The 21,654-nt window shown below is 37.0% G+C and overlaps 2 protein-coding genes across 2 annotated transcripts; both read left to right on the forward strand.

The window, feature by feature from the left end:
• The first annotated feature begins 2,246 nt into the window (after positions 1–2,246).
• LOC145629136 (uncharacterized) lies at positions 2,247–8,140 on the forward strand. The gene is made up of 3 exons (XM_081681665.1): positions 2,247–2,417; positions 3,178–3,260; positions 4,574–8,140. Exons 1-3 carry the CDS (start codon positions 2,333–2,335, stop codon positions 7,934–7,936), a joined length of 3,531 nt encoding a protein of 1,176 aa, XP_081537791.1. The 5' UTR covers positions 2,247–2,332; the 3' UTR covers positions 7,937–8,140.
• Positions 8,141–12,002: 3,862 nt separating this feature from the next.
• Positions 12,003–15,060, forward strand: LOC145627920 (uncharacterized). The gene is made up of 4 exons (XM_081680262.1): positions 12,003–12,753; positions 12,867–13,391; positions 13,517–14,201; positions 14,307–15,060. The coding sequence occupies exons 1-4, from the start codon at positions 12,003–12,005 to the stop codon at positions 15,058–15,060; spliced, it is 2,715 nt and encodes a 904-aa protein (XP_081536388.1).
• Positions 15,061–21,654: the final 6,594 nt, after the last annotated feature.

Below are 21,654 nucleotides of genomic sequence, written 5' to 3' on the forward strand. Positions count from 1 at the left end.
CTCTATCTGTGGTTCTCTCCTGTTCATTTCTTAAAACCTATTTCAGCAGTTTTGCCAAGTTAATCTAGCTGTAACTATTGCGAACCAAATTGAACCTGGTATTCAGTTTTTTTTTACCAAAACAGTTTAGCGTCGTCTGTGGGGATACTGTTAGATCAATTTGTCCACCCCTCATCATGGCTGAAAGCCCCGATCCCAATCTGGATAAAAATGCGTTAATCAAGCAATTGCGGGAAGAATTGAGAGCCTCCATGGAAAATAGCCAGAAGCTCGAGGCCGAGTCTAAAGCAATCTTGGAAAGGCTCCAGGCCAAATCTCAATCATCCTTGGAGAGGTTATCTAAGGAACTCAAATCTATCAAAAGCAACAAAAAGAGATGGGTAAGGATTAGTGACATACCCCATTTCACCTTGGTCTCCTCTGATGAATCTGAAGGAGAAGACGAAAGGGAAGAACCTCGGGATAAAGAGGATCTATCTGGTGGAAGCCTTACCCCCATGGCCAAGGAAGTTGTCGTTCTCAAGGCCCAAAATCGGAAAATGATGAAGCTCTTGACCCGGCTACCAGGTGCTCCTAAACCTGTAGCTTATGAATCTCGCGATGGATTTGCTGAATCCCCTTTTGTGGAGGAGATTGCTAGAGTGCGTATTCCCACAAAGTTGAGTATCCCCTCCTTCCCAAAGCTGTACGATGGAACCACCGACCCTCAAGATCATGTGGCCCAGTACAAGTAGAAAAGGTCGAGGAGGATGAGCTTTGCCAACTGGGTATTCAGGAAATCAATCCTTTGGAAATCAAACCTCCGGACCTTGGCAAAGCAGCTGGCAATCAAGGCACAACAATGTCAATAGCATATTTGATACGGGAGCAAGTGAAGGCTCTAGCAAGCTAGCAATAGAGTACCACCCACATATCAGCTCATATGGTTTTGATACAAACATAGTAGGAGTTGTAAACGCTCTTAAGAATATTGGGCAACCAGTGAGGTGGCCGAGGAATAGCGACAAACCTGAGCACCAGAAAGACAAGTCTAAGTGGTGCGAGTACCATGGAGATCATGGGCATAGGAGCAACGAGTGCAACAGTCTTAAGAGAGAGGTGGCTTGGCTACTAAAAAGGGGTTACCTAAAAGATCTCCTTGAAAATTTTCCTCAAAACCCATTTATTTCGGATTGGGTTCGGGTCGGATTGTCAGGTCGGGTTAGCTTTTGCAAGCCCTACCTATAATTACAAAGTAGCAACCCGGGGCTACTCATTAAGAGCATCAACACTCGTGGTATAATTTTATACCACGGTGTAAAAACTCATCAAAAACTTGTAATTTTTCACTACATTGGTGGTATAAAAGTATACCATTTGATGGTATATACCATCTCATGGTAAACATTTGTTTCGATCCCCGTGAAATATGAACCAACCAGGTCACGCCATGTGGCTTGGTTATCATTTATCTTTTTTTTTTTTTTCAATTGCATTTTAAGAAAAAAAAAATTATAAAGTTAAAAATTATGAAAAAATTACCATTGTTTATAATTTTTCAAGACCTACACATATTGATATAGTTTTATATATTTTTTCGAATTCGCTTTTTACTACTTAAATAGAAAGTGTGGTGGTAAACTTTTTTTATACCATGGGTGGGATGATTTTTTGGAGAAAGTGAATTGTATTGTGGTATAGATGAGGTGGAGGAGTGAGAAAGTGGTAGAGAAAGAGGGATGATATAAAATTTTAGAGGTTATATAAACGGAGGGTTGAGAGAGATGTAGAAGTATCTCGCAGGGGTAAATTGATCATTTCATGCGGGATTTAAATTTTGTCTTTTAGATTCAGTGGTACAAAATACACTCTCAGTGGTACAAAATATAATTTTAGTGGTATTTAAAAAAAGGTTCAAATGTCTAATTAGACTGTCAAATAATATCATTACAGCTCAGTGGTACAAAATACACTCCCAGTGGTACTCAATGCGGTTTTAGTGGTACTTATAAAAATCCTCAGTGGCACAAAATATACTCTCATTAGTTGTGGTCCCATTTTTTTGTCGTTTTTGCACGTGAAACCATTTCTGAAATTTTTTTGTGGGGCCCACACCACATTTTTCACTCTTCCTATCTCTCTCCTCCTTTCTCTCTCTTCTTTTTACTTTTATGTTATTTTAATGGTTGTGAGACATTTATATTTGTCTCACAACACTCCCATTTGTACTTCCTCAAAATTTTATACCATGAGTGATGACGGTCTAATGTATATGTTAAAGAGAGGTTGGAAATTTCTCTAATTCTCAATCTTCCCTCCCTATCTTCAAACTGCATTTCTCTGCCCTCCAAAGATGCTGGTCACTCCAAATATCCCAACAAGGTTTTGTCTTAGCGACTTTTTCAGAAATCCTTCAGCCTCTCATCCGACATTCTCGTGTAAGTTCTTTCTCTCTCTCTTCAATCCCACTGTTTTTTGCTTAATTATAGAATTTTGCTTGTTTATTTAATCGATATGCAGCTTATAATTTATTTTTTCAATCTATTATTACTTTGTAATCACTTAATTCTGAAGCACCATGCTACTGAATTTTAATTGTACTTGTTGGGTTATTTATTTTTTTATTTTTGAAACAATTTGTTGGGTTATTTTTTTGTTTTTTTAAAAAAAAAACAGTGAACCCAGAAAATTTTGGTATTAGAAATTTGGTTGAACATTGTGGATTTTAATTCTATTTGATGGTTTTTTTTTTCAAAAAATTCAGAAAGTTGCTAATTGAAATTTGGTTGAAGATTGTGGATTTTAATTTTATTATATATATTTTTTTTCAAAAAATTCAGAAAGTTGCTAATGGAAATTTGGTGGAAGATTGTGGATTTTAATTCGAATGGGGTATTTTTTTTTCAAAAAATTCAGAAAGTTACTAATGGAAATTTGGTTGAAGATTGTTGATTTTAATTCTATTTGTTAGGTAACTTGAACTAGATGATGACGGATGGGAATTATTAGTCAATTCGATTTTAGCTTATCTTGGTTATTTCATGCAAAAAGCGTTAAATAATTCATCGTGTTTATAATGCTCATATCAAGATAGCCCATTGAACTCTTTGAACCTACTGTCTCGTTTTTTCTTTTTTTTTTTAATTTCTTTTTACTTTTTTTTTATTATTATTATTTTATTATTATTTTTTTTTACAGGCAAGTCAAGCCTTCATGATAGTTGTCTCGGACGCCTACCCTTTCCATGGATGACGGATAGGCCAGGGAAGAGCTTGAGATCAGTATGTTTTTACGGTTTGTTTCTACCTTTACTAGATGAAGTAGATTAAGTATTGTTCTGATATGAATCATTACGTAACGAGTTCAATTAATTTGGAGGTTGTTTTACGTTGCAGTACTGTATTACTATACCATTTACCAGTAAATTTGATATTTGGTGTTATCTTTATCCATGAAATCGATAGAAGCCAATTGATGAAAGAGAATTATGATTAAGTTAAACAGTCGATAGAAAGACAGGTTGATAGTACTGTAAATCGAAATGTGAGACATTTAATTGGCAGTATTAAGTTTAACTAATCTGAAAAACATTGTTCTTTGTCGCCATTGACTAACACAAAGGTATTTACTTAGTTAAGTATGCTGATTTTGATTGTCTATTTTGTTAATTCGAATTCGCGTATATGCTGGTTCCATTAGTGTTATCTTGCTAGTCTTTTGTCAAGTAATGTAAACACCTCACTCTTCTTATGCAATATGGAAGTCCTTCAATATATGAGATATGTAAACAGAGTTGGTATTCTGCATTCTTACAGCTATAAATACCTCTGACGGTCTGACCACTAGATTTGATTCTACAGAACTCAACTAATAAAGTACCAAGTCACAATTAAGAACATAGTTTAGTATTTTTCATAACAAGTTCAAGTTTACTGGCTACAACCCAAAGTAATCATGGCATATACATAGACAATCTAACTTAGTTTTTTTTCATAACAAGGACAAGTGTTGGATGTAAATCTGTACAAGTCATTATATTTAAGCAATAATATAAATGATATTAGAGAGAAGATTATTAAAGCTGGCCAGCTGGGGGATTGGTGAAGAATTTACAATGACCCTTTAACTTACAAGTAAGTCGATCATAGGCGTTTAAGTTATTATTATTTGAAGATTCATCTTTGTATTTTCTTCACATGAAATCAAATTATCTTATCCACATGTGTGATATTGATATAGGATACTGCATAAGGATAGGGTTAAATACATGGAGCACATAATGACCAAACCCTTCATCCACGCGTTAATGCGTATATGGCATTTAGAATCTAGAGCAGTTCTTTTAGCGTGGTTTGTATATATGTCAAAAGTTTGGACCTGTTAAAAATAGCTCATATACACAATTTAATCTATATAGGTATCAGGTGCAGGCATACATTTCAAAGCTAAATACAGTCACTGTTGCACATAATATAACAGTTGTTAGGTGTTGTGATTTCAAAACATAGATATTGGTAGATTATTGTAGCCATTCTAAGTTTCCTTTACACTCCTTTTTGTGTTGCTAACTTCAATGTTGTTGGCTTTTTTATAGGTTGGAGGATCAGGTAATGTTCTTTATCTTATTGAGGCTATTAATCGTGGTCGAATACTCCAAGTGAGAGCTATGAAATTGCACGCAGGGACATCCATGGAGGTGTGCTTTCCTTTAAAGCATAGTGGGTTTCTAGGAGCAACTTCATTAAATTGTAGAATTTCAATTAGCGGACCTGTTGTAAATTGGAGAAAACACAGAATGAAACAAGTGGCTTTCTGTGGGATTATGATAGAAAGTTCAGACAGCATGTTGATAACAGATGTGAAACCGATAAAAGGCAAATCTAATGAAGGGGTTTTGGAGGCATTACAGTCAATTGCAGACCCAAACATTGCTTTTGATTACTTTAAGTCTGTAGCAGGGATGCCTTATGTTGTCCATACAACTGAAACTTGTAATTACATGCTTGAAATGTTGATGGTGCATGGAAGAGTAAGGGATATGGTTTTTGTGTTCGACTTGATGCAGAAGCAAATAATTAACAGGAACTCAACCACTTACTTGACAATATTTAAGGTGCTCAATGTAAGGGGTGGAATGAGGCAAGCTCCCTTTGCCCTTGAGCGGATGGAATCTGCTGGGTTTATTTTGAATGCTTATTCGTACAATGGATTGATTCATTTGCTTCTTCAGTCAGGATATTGTAGAGAGGCTTTGAAGGTGTACAGAAAAATGATTAAAGGAGGAAATAAGCCTAGTTTGAAGGCATATTCTGCACTCATGGTTGCAGTAGGTAAACGAAGGGATACTGAAACTGTAATGGGACTGTTGAAAGAAATGGAGAGTTTGGGATTAAGGCCTAATGTTTACACGTTCACTATATGCATTAGAGTTCTTGGGAGGGCAGGAAAAATTAATGAGGCATTTAGAATCTTGAAAAGAATGAATGATGAAGGGTGTGGGGCTGATGTTGTTACGTATACTGTTCTCATTGATTCACTTTGTGTTGCTGGAAAACTGGATGAGGCAAAGAATCTGTTCCTAAAGATGAAAGATAGTTGTCACAAACCCGATCGAGTAACTTACATCACCCTGATGGATAAATTCAGTGATTGTGGAGACTTGGATAGTGTTCATGAACTTTGGAGTCAAATGGAAACTGATGGCTATCATGCTGATGTTGTTACCTTTACCATTCTCTTGAATACTTTATTCAAAGCTGGAAAAATTGACGAGGCATTTACTCAATTAAGCATCATGAGGGAGCACGGCGTTACACCAAACCTTCATACCTACAACACTTTAATTGGCGGTCTTTTAAAAGCAAATAGGCTGGATGAAGCTCTAGGTCTGTTTGAAAGCTTGGAATCTCTTGGTGTTGAACCAACTGCCTTCACCTACATTTTGTTTATAGATTATTTTGGGAAATCAGGAGCAACAAACAGAGCCCTGGAGACATTTGAGAGTATGAAAAGTAGGGGAATCGTTCCAAATATTGTTGCATGTAATGCTTACTTGTATACTCTTGCTGAGGCTGGGATGCTGAAGGAGGCAAATGATGTTTTTAATGGACTTCAAAGAAGTGGAATTGCTCCAGATTCTATTACATACAACATGATGATGAAGTGCTACAGTAAGGTAGGGAGAATGGATGATGCAGTCAAGTTGCTCACTGAGATGGTAGAAAATGGCTGTGATCCTGATGTGGCTGTCATCAACTCACTGATTGACATGCTTTACAAGGCTGATCAAGTGGATGAGGCATGGGATATGTATCAAAGATTGAAGCAGATGAAGCTTACTCCAACAGTAGTGACCTACAACACGCTACTATCTGGCTTGAGGAAGGAAGGTAGAGTACAAGAGGCTATTATTTTATTCTCAGCCATGATAAAAATTGGTTGTCATCCAAACACTGTTACTTTTAACACGCTCTTAGACTGCCTCTGCAAAAATGATGAGGTGGATATGGCTGTCAAGATGTTTTTTGAAATGAGACACATGAGTTGCATTCCAGATGTGTTTACTTATAATACTCTCATTTATGGTTTAACTACAGAAAACAGAGTATATGATGCATTTTTGTTGTTCCACCATATGGGGAAGTCATTGTATGCTGACTGTGTCACACTGTGCACTCTTATTCCTAGTTTAGTGAAGAACTCAAAGGCTGAGGACGCTTTGATTATTATCAGGATTTTTTTGTTTCATGGTCAGCATCGTGCAGACCGGTCATTTTGGGAGGATCTTATCAGTGGGGTTCTTGTTCAAACAGATATTGACAAAGCTATGGTGTTTGCTGAAAGCTTAATATATTCTGAGCTTTGCCAAGATGACTCAATTTTAGTGCCACTCTTCAAGGTTTTGTCCAAACATAGAAGGGGACTTGAGGCATATGACTTCTTTTTATGGGCTAGAAGCTGCGGAATTGAAGCTACGTTGGAATTGTATTATGTATTAATTGAAGGGCTTTTGGATTTAAGTCGTCTTGAACTGGCCTGGGATTTCTTTGAGGAAATGAAAAAAATTGGTTGTGTCCCAGATGTGTCCACATACAATTTGTTGCTCGATGCTTTTAGTAAATCTGGAGATGTTGATAGGCTTCTTAGTCTTTATGAAGAAATGCAGAATCGTGGGTGTACTCCGAATACAATAACTCAAAATATCATCATCTCCGGCCTTGTGAAATCTAACAGCATAGACAAGGCTGTTGATATGTTTTATAATCTTGTTAGTGGAGATTTTTCACCCACTCCTTGTACGTATGGACCTTTGATAGATGGATTGGCAAAGTCAGGAAGACTGGAGGAAGCAAAAAGTTTTTTTGACGAAATGATTGATTATGGATGTGAACCAAACTGTGCTATTTATAATATCCTGATAAATGGCTTTGGCAAATCTGGTGATATGGATACCGCTTGCACTTTGTTTAGGAGGATGGTTCAAGAAGGAATCCGACCAGATGTAAAATCTTATTCAATCCTTATTGACTGCCTATTGATGTTAGGGAAAGTGGATGATGCGTGGGACTATTTTCAGGAATTGAAACTGCAGGGCCTTGATCCTGATTTAGTATGTTATAACTTTATGATCAATGGTCTTGGGAGATCTGGGCGAATTAGAGATGCTCTCTCTGTTTTTGATGAGTTGCAGACAAGGAGGATTTCTCCCGACTTGTACACCTACAATTCCTTGATACTACATCTGGGAATTGCAGGAATGATGGAAGAAGCAGGAAAGCTCTATGATGAGCTCTTGCTAAAGGGATTGGAGCCAAATGTGTTCACATATAATGCTCTCATTCGAGGGTATGGCATATCTGGAGATCCTGACCGTGCATATGCCATCTATCAGAGGATGATGAGTGGTGGCTGCAGCCCCAACTTGGGAACCTTTGCACAGCTTCCTAACCAGTTTTGATTCTCTGGTCATTAAAAATTTTCTCTGACCTGTGAAGTCACATTCAGCACTTCTGTACAGTATAGCATGGGAAGTTTACTTGCATTATACAAGAATCTTGTTTAAAAATAGTCTGTGCATTGCTACTGTATTCTGTTGTAGACGTGGATTCTGGTACCTATGTATATTCATTCCACCACTGTATATATAAAACTATGCTTAATATCTATTGGCATTTTTTTAAAAGACAGGCTAATAAAATTTACTGAAGTTAGAGTGATGTTGAAGTAGCTGCACCTCCTTTTGCAAGTAGGTGTGTTTGATGTACTGTCTTTCTGCTTTGTTAATACTTCACCATTTGAACTCCCTGCTGATTTACCAGATTCTGCGCCCAAATCAACTGAATATCACCTGCATTTCCCTCTTGAGTATTTGAACCAGAGTTTCTGAGTTTGTTAGAATATCGATTAAATCCATAGAAGTTCGTGAAGTCCACTTTAGACATGTTAGCGCTTCCATTTGGAGTGCTGAAGCTGCTTAACCAGAAGTTGCTCCACCCGCTGACTTTGTACTGTTTACCTAATGGGAATTGAAAAACCATTCTATCTTTGCCCTTTTGGTGTTTTTCTTCCACGAGCCATTGACTAAATTGTCATGCTTTTTCCCCCTTGCATCTTTACAGAATAGTTCTGAAGAAATCTAGTGGATGCAGGATCCACTTCAGGCAGATGAAGGTACCGTGAAGCTCCTGGGTTGGGTGCATGGATCAAATCATTTTAATCTAGCCCTTTGATATTCCGGTGAATAGATGTCATATCAAGTCTTTTTCCCCTAAAACCTAGACTGTTTCTTGCTAACATTGACCCCAGAATTTATTGATGTAGTACATGCACCATGAGCTAGTTAGACCATTCTGGCTCAGAAATAGCTGAATGTAAAATAAGATCCATTATGTGAAAGGTTCTTATCAGTTTCCATGTAAATGACAATATTCTCGCTCCAAGTTTTCTTGGCAAATTTTGAAATCCTAAAAGTATGTTGTAGATCCTCCTCTTGTCCACAACACTGACATGACAGAGGGCACAGTTCCTCTTCTGCTGAGGTTAACCTTGTTGTAGACCTTTTATTTTTTGGTAGGACTTGTTTCTATCAAGTGTTTAGGTTGGCAGATGAAGAACATCACTGCGCTTATAATGGTGGGCATATACGTGTAGACGGGTAGTGATGATTCTCTATTCTTACTACGAAATCTTGTTCTAGTCCTCTTTTAAATTTTTAATACTACGTAACTGATTTTACTACGAAATCTCACTCACGTATTCCTTTATTCTGGTTAAACTGAGATGAATCAGGAAAGGATCTCAATCCTTAGGACCATCGAACGAAAATGCGGTTTCGGTCGCGATCGCGGAAACGGTCATGATTCGGTAACGGAATTGATGCGTTCATCGTGGATCGTATCGCGGTTGTCGCGTATACTACGTATTTAAGTTTTAAACTCTGTATTTTTCCTATGGGTTTTCTCTTAAATTTTGGAAATCTTTTATTTTTTACACCGAATATACCACTGTATTTCCCTTTTTACTACTATGTATTCTTATACTCACTCCGTGTTTTAATAAGTGTTATAGTTTGATTGACACATAGTTTTAGGCAATTTAATTGACTTAAATAAAATACTCCTTCCGTTTTTAAATACTTGCTCCATTTCTCAATGCGCGGAGTTTTAGGAGAAATTGGAGAAAATAATAATATATGAAGGTAGTGGGGTAAGTGGAAGAATAAAAAATTGTAAAAAGCAAAAGTAGTGGAGAGGAATGGAGGAAGAAAATATGTGGTGGGTCCACTAGGTGAGAGAAATTAGTTAAATGTTGTAAAAACTTTCCAAATAAGGAAATAGAGCAAGTATTTAAAAACGGCCGAAAAACGAAAGTGGAGTAAGTAATTAAAAACGGAGGGAGTAAGAGGTAAGTGGGGTAGTTGGAGTATTAAAAAATTGTAAATGAAATATAGTGGGGTTAATTGTTTATGAAAAAGTAATGAATGTGAGAGGAAGTATATAATAGATAAATTAGTAAATAAAATAGTAGTGGGTTTAAGTGGGGACCATGAGAGTAGAGAGAGATAATATTTAAAGGAAGTTTTTTGCCAAAACAGAAAGTGTAACACTTATTAAAACACGGAGAGAGTACTCTTCTATTTATTTTAAAATTAAAATCCCTTTTTTGAGTGTGGGGCCCTGGTACATTGAAAAAAGGAAAGATATAGAATTTCTTGATCTCTACCTACTTGAGTCCAACTTGGATTCAACCAAGGATAAAAAAAAGTAATTTTAGGAGGTGGCATTTGTTGTATAATTAAAAAAAAAAAAAGGCAGATGTGTGGGCCCCCCATGCTCACATTGCTTTTTGAAATTGAAAATGTTTAAAAAAGTTGTTTATAATTGGAGAACAGGATGGCTTAGGAGAGAAAAAGCAATATAATTATTTAACTGAGCAAATTGAGAAATCAAAAGAGAGAAATCAAGGGGGACGAAGATACTTGACACCAAGAATTCAAAGCAAAAACAGAGGAAGCTTTTGTTGAGTTTGCAATCTGCATGGGAGACTAAGAATTCAAAGCAAAAATGAACTGTCGTTTTGGGACAGTTTGAGGTAAGTGCTCTTGTTCTTTTAATTGGGCAATTTTTTTATTTATTTTGTATTAGGGTTTCACAGATTTTCAGTTGAATTCGTGGTTGAATTTTTATGGTTATGTCATTTATCTTTTTCATATAAACACCAAAATAGGGTTTTTGTTCTATAATTCAAAAGTTATGGTTTTTTTTCCATATGAACAATGAAATTATTGAATTTTTATGTTCAAATTAGGGTATCTCAGTTCCAGAATGTCATGTACTTGTAATTAGAATTAGGCTTTTTTGGGCCGAGGACTTTTTGTTGTTGAAATTTATGTATACTGTGATAAAAATAGGTCGGAATCAAAGTGATTAGCTTTCACCAGTAAATATAGAATCATGTATTTAGTTGGGTTGTTAATCTTGTTTTAGTATGTGTAGACACCTAAAAATGTCTCCCCGAAACCAAACCCGATGATGAACAACTTTTTCACCGCCATTATTGGTCGGGTTGAGTATTTAATCCCGGGAGTGCTTAAAATTCATATTCGATCAAACTCAGTTCATAAAACAGTCAACTTATCAGTCCTAATGTTTAGTCAAAGCATAGACCAATTTATATTTTTGGCCCAAATCTTTTTTTTATTCATTTCATATTATTTATTATTTTGACCCAATTAATAAATAATAAACTTAAATAGCCCGAAATTATGAAATGACACTTAAAAATGCTGAGCGTAATTAGGGTTAAAATGAATCTGGACGTAAAAATGGAAATAATCCACCGTGTCACGGTAACCGGTGCTGCGCCACGGAAAATCTTGCCGCGTCACGACATATTATACCGTGTGTTCCTCGTGTGTTAGACTTCACGCGCTTTATCCTCTGTAGGTCAAATATTTCCCGCGTCACACCAGATTTCACCGCGTCACACTAAATTATATTGTGTCACGGCATTTCTTGCTATGTCGTGACAATATGTTGACATGTCGCGACAACTTTTTTTGTAGGGTTTTTATCTTTTTAAGGTTTCGTGTGTTCCCTTTGCTCATTTTCCCTATAAATATCCCCTAATTTCTGTTTTTCAGGGCATCAATTAATTCTTTCTTCTCTCTTCTATGCTTTAGCCTAAACTCTAGCCTACCTTATTCTCTTAAAATACTTCCTTTAAGCACTCCAAGGTTTCCGTATTTTACTCAAGGTTATGTCCTTAAATAAAGGCGTGAAAGGTAGAACGGTTTGAGGGTTTGGCCCCAAATCAACTCTATTTAATTTATTTTTAATTATTGTTATATTATTTCCTTGAAGTTAATAACTCGTTTTTTGTTTTATTGTTACAAGCAAGCAAAATCAAAGTAAGGAATCATAGTTTTTGCTTGCGTTGAATTTTTTGTTGACTTTTCTCTCTATGCGATTTCCATGGCGATTTGAGCAGCTAGGTCGGGCTCCTCTTCTGGCTTCTTCATCATCATGGCACGAAAGAAGAAAACATCAAATCCACTCCCGCAAAACACTAATCATGCACCTTTTGAAAAGATCTTAGATAATCTGAGGAAATCTGGGATTTCTTCAAATGACTCAATTCCTGAAGCTGATGAAATGGTAACTCCTCCTGCATATCTGGTGCATCTAACTGCTGGAAAGGTATCCATAAGTGATTTGAGGATGCTAGAAAGTGTTCACAGGAGTTCGATTGCCCTGAATCAAGCTCAATCCAATAGAACAGTAACTAGGGTTTCTGCGGTTACTGTTCCATTGGTTATAGGGGAAAATCGGACTTTGATGGCTACTCCTGATGTTAATCCTGAAACGTCTAAGGGATCTGATGATCCAAATCATGTTTCTGAAGCTCCTGCTGAAGAATGGAAGGACTTATTCAAGGGGAAGCTGAATGCAAAAGGAACCTCCCTGTCTTTCATTGCTCCTGAGGTAAGGGATGGTAAATCAATTGCAAAACTTAGCTCTGCTGATATTCTTGAAGGCAATAGGAAATGGGGTAATGCTCTTATTTTCTATATAGTTGGTTATTCACCCACTATTTCTGCAGTTCATAAGTTCATTGCTGATAATTGGAATTTTATAGCTAAACCAGACATTTTTTGGCATGATGAGGGATATTTCATTGTTAATTTTAAATCTGTAGATGATAAGAATGCTATACTATGTTCTGGTCCCCATATGTTCTTTGGTAAGCCTGCCATTGTGAAGCTTGGTCTGATAAGTTTGATTTTCATGCTGAAATCTTGAGAACTATACCTCTATGGATTAAGCTACCTAATTTGCCTTTGAATTGCTGGGGTGCTGAAACTCTAAGTAGAATTGGTAGTCTGCTAGGTGTCCCTGTATGTGCTGATGAGTGTACATCTAGACAGCTTAGGGTCTCATTTGCTAGGCTCCTTGTGGAAATTGATGTTACTAAACCTCTGCCTAGTTCTGTCTGGGTTGAGAGTCCTGTTGGAGAATTAATTGAGATTAAAGTCTTTTTTGAATGGACACCACCATTCTGCAAAAAATGCAACCAGGTGGGGCATGATTGTGCTGTACCTAGGAAGCCTAAGCAGAAGCAAGATGATGTTCAAAAAACTGCTCCAGCTCAGAGTAAGAAAGTTTGGGTGCCTAAGAAAGCCAATCCTGCTGGTGCTAATAAAGTTGCTGAACCTGCTAAGGAAGCCTTAGTTCCTCAAGTTCAGAAACCTGAAGAATGGCAAGTTCCTGGCAAAAAATCCAAGAAAAAAGCTAACAGGCAAATCTCCTTCCCTGCTACTGTTATAAACTCAAACTCTTACCTTCCTTTGGACAATCATAATGATGATGTGGTTAATATTGATGATGAAGCTGCTGATCCTAACGGGGGTGATGGTAATCCCTCTTTGGGAGCATGTTAGTGCTATCATGGAATATAAGGGGTCTTAATGACCCTGGGAAGATAGCTTCTGTTAAGAAGCTTCTTTCAGAGCAAAATATTGATGTTGTTTGTCTTCTAGAAACTAAAGTAAAGCAGCAAACTAGTGTGAATATTCAGAAGAAATTTGGCTTCTCTTGGTCTTGGCACTGTAACTACTCTCACTCTCCTAAAGGTAGAATTTGGGTTGGGTGGAAAGCTGAGTGTCTTACTTTGGATGTTCTTTTTTCTTCTGAACAATTGGTTCATTTTTTACTTAGCACTAAAGATTTGCAGACTCAGATTATGGTTACCTTTGTCTATGGTCAGCATACTATTCATGACAGATTGCAGTTATGGAGTGGGCTCAAGGGTTTGCCTAGTACTCTCTTGCCTTGGTTATGTACTGGAGACTTCAATTCTATCTTGTCTGTTGATGATAGGTTAAATGGATCTGCTGTCTCTGAGTATGAGACTAGAGACTTTCAGCACTATATTGATGATCTAGCTCTTGTTGAAATCAAGAGCAAGGGCTCCTTTTTCTCTTGGTGTAACAAAGCTCATGAAGGCCCCAGAACCTTTTCTAGGATAGATAGAGGTTTTGTTAATCAAGAGTGGATTAATTGTTATGGTCATGTTGAAGCTGTCTACTTGCCTCCTTCACTTTCTGATCATAACCCTATTGTTTATGACATCTTTCATGCTTTGCCTGGGAAAGGAAGACCTTTTAGGTTTCTCAATTGTCTTGCTGAGCATGATAGTTTCTTGTCTGTTGTTGAAACTGCTTGGCAAAGCACTGATTCTAGTAATCCTATGGATGACATTTGATGTAAGCTTAAGCATGTTAAGGCTTCTTTGAAAAATTTGAACACTCAGAAGTTTGGTGATATCAGTGCAAAGCTTGATTCTGCCCAAAACCATCTTACTGATATTCAGCAGCAAATCTCTAATGATGTTACTAATATTGATATGTATGCTCTAGAGATGGCAACTATTGCAAATGTGAAACATTGGTTTGGTATCCAGGAAAGTGTTTATAGACAGAAATCTAGGATTGACTGGATGCAACTTGGTGATGGGAATAATCATTATTTTTTCTCAGTCATGAAGCAAAGACAAAGTAGAAATAGGATTAATACTATCTATACTAAGCAAGGTGTTCTGCTGAAAACTCCTGCTGCTATTGAAGATGAGGTTACAGGTTTCTACAAGAAACTACTTGGTTCTAGAGCTCATGTTCTCCCTGGGGTTAATTTGAATATAATGAGAAAAGGTAGCCAGCTATCTAAATCTGCTCAAGATTCCCTTATTGCCCCTGTTACTACTGCTGAGATTGATTTGGCTTTTAAGGGTATTAACAATACTAAGGCTCTTGGGATAGATGGTTTTAATTCCTTTTTCTTTAAAAAGGCTTGGAATATTGTGAAAGCTGATGTTTATGCTAGTGTTATGCATTTCTTTAATACTGGTAACATGATGAGGCATTGGAACTGCACTACTGTTACCTTAGTTCCTAAGGTGCAGAGCCCTTCTTATGCTAAGGATTATAGGCCAATTGCTTGCTGTACTGTCCTGTATAAGCTGATTTTTAAGATTTTGACTGCTAGATTGGCTGCTGTTTTGCATGAAATTATTGATAATGCTTAAGCTGGGTTTATTCCTGGTAAGCATATAGGAGACAACATATTGCTTGCAACTGAGTTAATTAAGGGTTACACTCATAAATACATCACCCCAAGGTGTATGCTCAAGATTGACCTTAAAAAAGCTTATGATTCAGTTGAATAGAGCTTTCTTGAGACTGTTATGGCTGAGCTCAGTTTTCCTGCTCAGTTTACCAGTTGGGTTAAGAGATGTCTTTCTACTGTTACTTTTTCAATCTTGATCAATGGTATCCCTGCCAAACCTTTTCCAGCTAGGAAGGGGCTTAGACAAGGTGACCCTATGCCCCCCTTCCTTTTTACAATTGGGATAGAGTATCTATCAAGATGTCTTTTTGAGCTGAATCAGGACCCTGACTTTAATTATCATCCTAGGTGTGAAAGAATGAATCTGACTCATCTCATGTTTACTGATGATCTGCTTATGTTCTGCAGAGCAGATGCTGGTTTTGTCTCTCTTCTCTTCCAGGCTTTCACCAAGTTTTCTGAAGCTTCAGGGCTTTCTGCAAATCTGGATAAGAGTGAGATCTATTTTAGTGGGTTAGCTGAGGATGATCAAGCTAATCTCAGGTCTCTGGTGGGTATTGCTCTTGGAGTTATCCCTTTTAGGTAATTGGGAGTTCCTCTCTCTTCAAAGAAACTCACAATTGCTCAGTGTAAACCTTTGATTGATAAAGTGACTACTAGAATCAATGGGTGGGCTGCAAGGTTTCTCTCTTATGCTGGTAGGTTGCAACTGATCAAAAGTGTTCTTTTTGGTGTTCAAACCTATTGGGCTCAAATTTTTGTCCTTCCCAAGAAGATTCTAAAAGAAATTGAGTCAAGATTTAGGGTATTTCTTTGGACTGGGAAATCCAATCCCTCAAAGAAATCCTTAGTCTCTTAGTCTCAAGTCTGTCTCTCTAAGGTTAGTGGGGGGTGGAATGTCATTTCTCTCCCTGAGTGGAACCTTTCTGCTATTACTAAGCTTCTTTGGGATTTAGCTCATAAAGCTGATAGCCTTTGGGTCAAATGGGGTTCACATTTATTACTTCAAAGAGAAGCCCTGGTGGGGTATGCCTGCTCCCAAGAAATGTTCTTGGGTTCTTAAAAGAATTCTGAAATGCAGGAATATCATTGATAATATTGGCAGTTGGGATCCTGTTATGCAAGGTGGAAAGGTTAAGATTAAGAAGATTTACTAGTGCATTACCAATCAGGTCCCTAAGGTGACTTGGAGAAGGATTATCTGTAATAACATGGCTTCTCCAAGAAGTGTGTTTATTTCCTGGCTTGCTGTCAGAAATAGGCTAGTTACCAAAGATAGATTGCAGAGCTGGAACATTCAATGTAATCCTGTCTGCTTTTTGTGTAATCAGAGTTTGGAATCAGTGCAACATCTTTTCTTTGAATGCTCTTTCAGTAACAGTATCTGGAAACAGGTTCTTGAAGTTTTTGGCTATGTTAGAGCTGTCAAGCATTTTGATGCTGAATTGGAGTGGATTTCAAGGATCTGCAGGAAGTCTAGACCTAAGAATAGGTTGTTGGGAATGTGCTTTGCTAAAGCTGTGTATCAGATTTGGCTGCAAAGAAATGCTGTGGTTTTTACAGGAAGTTGCAAGACTACTGCTGGTGTTTTTAGAGAAATTGTATTTTCTGTAGCTTGTAGATGTTCTGTCTCTGACAGACAGTTACTTATGCTTTAATTTGGTTTGTTTCTTGGTTCTTTTTTGGTCTGTTTTGCCTTTTTGTCTAGTCCTGCTGTTTGGTTTGTCCTGCAGCTGAGTCTAGGAGAGGCTGGGTTTGTGTTTTGCCTGTTTACAGGCTTTTGTAATTTGGGGTTGCAACTTTGCTTTTGGAAGTCGTAATTTTCTTCTTTTGGTAATAATAAATTCCATTTACCAAAAAAAAAAAAAAAGTAAGGAATCATGTTCCTTTTATATCTATTATTTTTCTAACGGTTTTATATTGTTGGATTATTGTTGAATTGCTTCCAATATTAATGTTTATTCTGTTATATTTATTGATCACCATATTGCATGTTAAAGGGAATATGTAATTGAAAATCACACCTAATAAGATAACTTGGACAACCATTTTAGGTTTATTTTTAATCTTATTATTAAATCAAGTGATCACAATATTTTAGAATTATGTGTTGCATTAATATTCAACCAATTTAGCATAATTATAGCTTGGAGCAAATTGAATATTTTGTTTGCATGCCTTTGAGATCGCATAAATCACTTTTCACAATAAGAATCGAGTAGAGGCCAATACGGGTGAATGTGACTCCATGACTCACTTCGTATCATCATCCTCGATCCTCCTTTCGTGGTTCCGAACCATATACATTTAGTAATCTCATGGATTATGAATGGGGAGTAACCTTTACGGGCCAATCATTGTTTCCTTCGTTATCCCTTATTCGTGGTTGCCTTTTATGATTCGTGAACGGTTTACAAGTTCCTTAAAAACTTGTTGGCGGCTACCTACTTTCCTTGTCCCTAATCGTGTGTCAATTCCCACTTTCACACATGCTTTAACGTAGGCGCACTTCAAACGATGCCTACAATTTGGCGACTCCATCGGGGAGGATTCTTGGTTATTTATCGATTTGAGTGATCGGTATTTAATTAAGATGAGGGGATGAGACTTGAAAGATTCTTGAAAAGTATTCCTGTGATTAATTTGGCATTTTTGCATAAGCATAGATGTTTTAACGTCGCATTCAGGTTTTGTCCCGTAGGAAAAATTGAATAACCTGATTGCAAACGAAGAAAAAAAGGCACCAATCAGGTTTCCTGACTGTCGCGCCATGGTAGATCTTGACGTGTCACGGCGCTGGGCACTGTTACGTGGTGTTCAGCACCGTGACATGGTACATTTTTCCGTGTCGTGGCAATCTTGAAATCTTTCTAGTGGCTTTATTTCTCTTCTCACATTCAGCTTCCTTCGTTTTTTTTTTTTGAAAAAAACGTGTGTGTTCTACATATGTCTTAGCCCTAGGGGATTTAAGCTCTCTATAAATCCAAAAACGCTCATGGAAATAAGGGTTCAGCTGAGTTATTAAATTCACTCAAATCATGGAATTGAATTCGATTTCATCATGAACTCGTAGAGCTGCCCTTTGGCATACACCCTCAAGGGAGGCTGCTTTGCTAACGCGTTCAAACTCTTAACCATGGTACCCTTTGACACCAAAAATTTTGACCATAGTTGAACATTGTAGACACCTAAAAATGTCTCCCAAAACCAAACCCGATGATGAAAAACCTTTCTGAGCCATTATTGGTCGGGTTGAGTATTTATTCTTGGAGTGCTTAAATACATATTTCCATTTCATAAACCAACCCAATTCCTATCCCATTTCCCCAAACCATAACTTAATTTCCTCTTTTTGTGCCTTTAAACCCAATATAATTCATTTCGTGTCCTTTAAAATCATTCATTTCGTGTCCTTTTTATAAAAACGTTTATTCCAGTTTATTTTGGCCCATAATCTGGGTTAAATGATTGAATAGTTGGATGGGGTTTGAAAAGATCTTTCCAACGATATATTATAAGCCAAAATCCGAGTTATAACGAATAAGTTATGGTCAAAATATTAAACTGAGCCCAAACCGAACCTAAGCCCGCCTTACCTACGACCCAATGATCATGTGGAGGGTCCAAATTATTTAATACCATTCCTAAAAAAATTAGGATTAATTAGAAGCTTCTATAAGTTTCTAAAATATCTTAATTATTCTTTTTGAAAAGATAAGATTAAAGAGTTTGAAATTGAATAAAACTTTTCTTTTTAAAAATCTTATTCGAATTGGAAGACATTCAAAGATAGACAGATATTATTTTTGTGCATCATATTTTTTATCCAAATTTTATATTTTTGGATATCCCTTGAAATTATATTTCCAATGATATATTATAATATCAATTCCGAGCTATAACGAAAAAGATATGAATAAAATGTCAAACTCTATCCAAAACTGACACTGTCTCACTATTTCGGCCATATCTTTTATTATATTAAATATTTTAATCTGATTCTAATTGGGTTAGAAATTAGACTCTAAGATCTTTCCAACTATATCTTGTTCATCTTATTCCGATATCTGGATCAAAAGATATGATAAAAACAAAAACCGCAAAAACTGCAGTCTATCGAGTTTTATTCCGATTTAATTCGGATCTTATCTTAATTTTTCGACTCTTCTTTTTTTCTCTATAAATAGAGGTCATATCACCCCTTTTCCAATAATCAACAAGCTTGATCACAAATTTATTCTCTTCTCCCTCTTTAGCCTAAACACTAGCCTCCCCATTCTTTCACTATTCCTTCCTTTAAGCACTCCAAGGAGTCCATATAATACCCAAAGTTCTATACTTAAACCAAGGCGTGAAAGGTATAACTAACCGAGGGTTTGGACTAAATCAACTGTAATTTTTATTTAATTTAATTGTTTCAATTTGATTTATATTTTACTTGAAGTTACTAACAGTTTATTCATGATGTAGCAATTTAAAGGAACGTGCGGAATGTGAGTAATTAATTAATTTAATTTCTCTTATCTTATTTTTATATTGCTAATATCATGATTAGGTTATTTTATATTTTATTTGACTAACGCTATTATTGTTAAATTGCTTCCAATATTAATGTTTGTTCTATTATTATTTATGATCACCATATTGCATGTTTAAAGGGAATATGTAATTGAAAATCACGCCTAATAAGATAATTTGGACAACCGGTTTAGGTTCCTTTTTAATCTTGTTATTTAATTCAAGTGATCACAAATATTTTAGAATTATGTGTGTTGCATTAATATTTAATAGTTTGGAGCAAATTAAATATTTTGTTTGCATGCCTTTGAGATCGCAGGAATCACTTTTCACTATAAGAATCGAGTAGAGGCCAATACGGGCGGGAGAATGTGACTCCATGACTCACTTCGTACCATCATCCCCGATCCTCCTTTCGTGGTTTTGAACCATATGGAGTTAGTAATCTCATGGATTATGAATGGGGTGTAACCTTCACGGGTCAATCGTAGTAGCCTATCGTTGTCCCTTAATTGTGGTTGCCTTAAATGATCCGTGAACGGTTTACAAGATCCTTAAAAACTTATTGGCGGCTCCCTACTTTGATTTGTCCCTAATCGTAATGTCAATTCCCACTTCTTATGAGTGCCAAGCATATTCACCTCATGCTTTAACGTAGGCGCACTTCGAACGATGCCTACAATTTGGCGACTCTACTAGGGAGGATTCTTGGTTATTTATCAATTTGAGTGATTGATATTTAATTAAGATGAGTGGATGAGACTTGAAAGATTCTTGAAAAATATTCCTGTGATTTATTTGGCATTTTTGCATAAGGATAGTCGTTTTAACATCGCATTTAGGTCTGTCCCGTAGGAAAAATTGAATAACTTGATTAAGTACGAAGGAAAACAGGGCAACAGTCAGATCTTCTAACTGTCGTGCCACGGCAGAATCTGCCGTGTCACGGTGCAGTTCACTGTCTGATGGTGGGCTGCACCGTGGCACGGCGGTATCTGCCGTGTCACGGCAGTCCTAAAATCAGTCTGGTGACTTGTTTTCCCTTCTCACATTCAACTTCCTTCAATTTTTCTGAAAAAACGTGTGTGTTCTACATGCGTCTTAGCTCCGGGGGATCTAAGCTCTATCAACCCAAAAACGCTCATGGCAATAAGGGTTCATCTGAGCTATTAAATCCACCCAAACCATGGAGTCGAGTTCGATTTCATCACGAACTCGCGGAGCCGCCCGTTGGCATACACCCTCAAGGGAGGCTGCCTTGCTAACGCGTCCAAACTCTTAACCATAGTATCCTATTGACTCCAAATAAACCTGACCATAGTCGAACATAGAACTTGACCTTAGGTTGCGAACTATTCTTTGCATCATTGTGCCTACGTGTTTTATGTTTGGTCGTTTTTTGTCTATGGTGGATTATTTTATGACTAACGATTGTCAATGGACCGTACTCACTTAGTAATTAGCGAAAACTAAAAAAAAAATATCGTGCCACATTAGCGTCCACCGTGCCACGAGAAAGTCTACCGTGTCACGGTAGTTTCCACCTTGGCACGGTGGATTTCCAACAAAAAAAACTGGAAATGGTCACCGCGTCACGGAAACTTGTGCCATGACACGGTACAGTTTGCCGTGTCACGGTGCCTAGGAAATAAGTCCAGTCAGTTTTTTTTAGTCTTCCGTGTTAATTTGGTCCTCGCGTCAGTCATTTTGGTTACTATTCACATGTCTAGCCATACGATCATACCATGAGTCTTATAACATCACTTAATCACTCACGAGTCAAGTATAGTCCACACACTTTCTTTATTTTTTTTTACTAGAGTCATACACCATGTCGTTTATGATCATATACTAGGTTCATGCATCCCCGTTTCCGTCATAATAAAAGATGAGTGGATCGGAGTTATTCTCACCTATTTTCAAATGACTTTTTTTTTCCTATCTTGAGCAATGTGTCAAACAATTAAGTGCGGTTTTTTTATTTCACAACACTTGGTCAAGGAGCAGGGGTAGATTGGTACGGTTTGAGTCATTA

This window comes from Chenopodium album, chromosome 4 (assembly GCF_948465745.1).
Source record: "Chenopodium album chromosome 4, dcCheAlbu1.1, whole genome shotgun sequence".
Lineage (NCBI taxonomy): Eukaryota > Viridiplantae > Streptophyta > Magnoliopsida > Caryophyllales > Amaranthaceae > Chenopodium > Chenopodium album.

Excerpts from the sequence above, each read along its gene's own strand:
- LOC145629136 (XM_081681665.1), top strand. The coding sequence starts at position 2,333 with ATGCTGGTCACTCCAAATATCCCAACAAGGTTTTGTCTTAGCGACTTT. Across the intron at positions 2,418-3,177 it reads CTCTCATCCGACATTCTCGT|GCAAGTCAAGCCTTCATGAT; the intron begins GTAAGTTCTTTC and ends TTTTTTTTACAG. Across the intron at positions 3,261-4,573 it reads CAGGGAAGAGCTTGAGATCA|GTTGGAGGATCAGGTAATGT; the intron begins GTATGTTTTTAC and ends GCTTTTTTATAG.
- LOC145627920 (XM_081680262.1), top strand. The coding sequence starts at position 12,003 with ATGGCACGAAAGAAGAAAACATCAAATCCACTCCCGCAAAACACTAAT. Across the intron at positions 13,392-13,516 it reads TGATCCTAACGGGGGTGATG|AAACTAAAGTAAAGCAGCAA; the intron begins GTAATCCCTCTT and ends TTTGTCTTCTAG. Across the intron at positions 14,202-14,306 it reads TCTGTTGTTGAAACTGCTTG|TGCAAAGCTTGATTCTGCCC; the intron begins GCAAAGCACTGA and ends TGGTGATATCAG.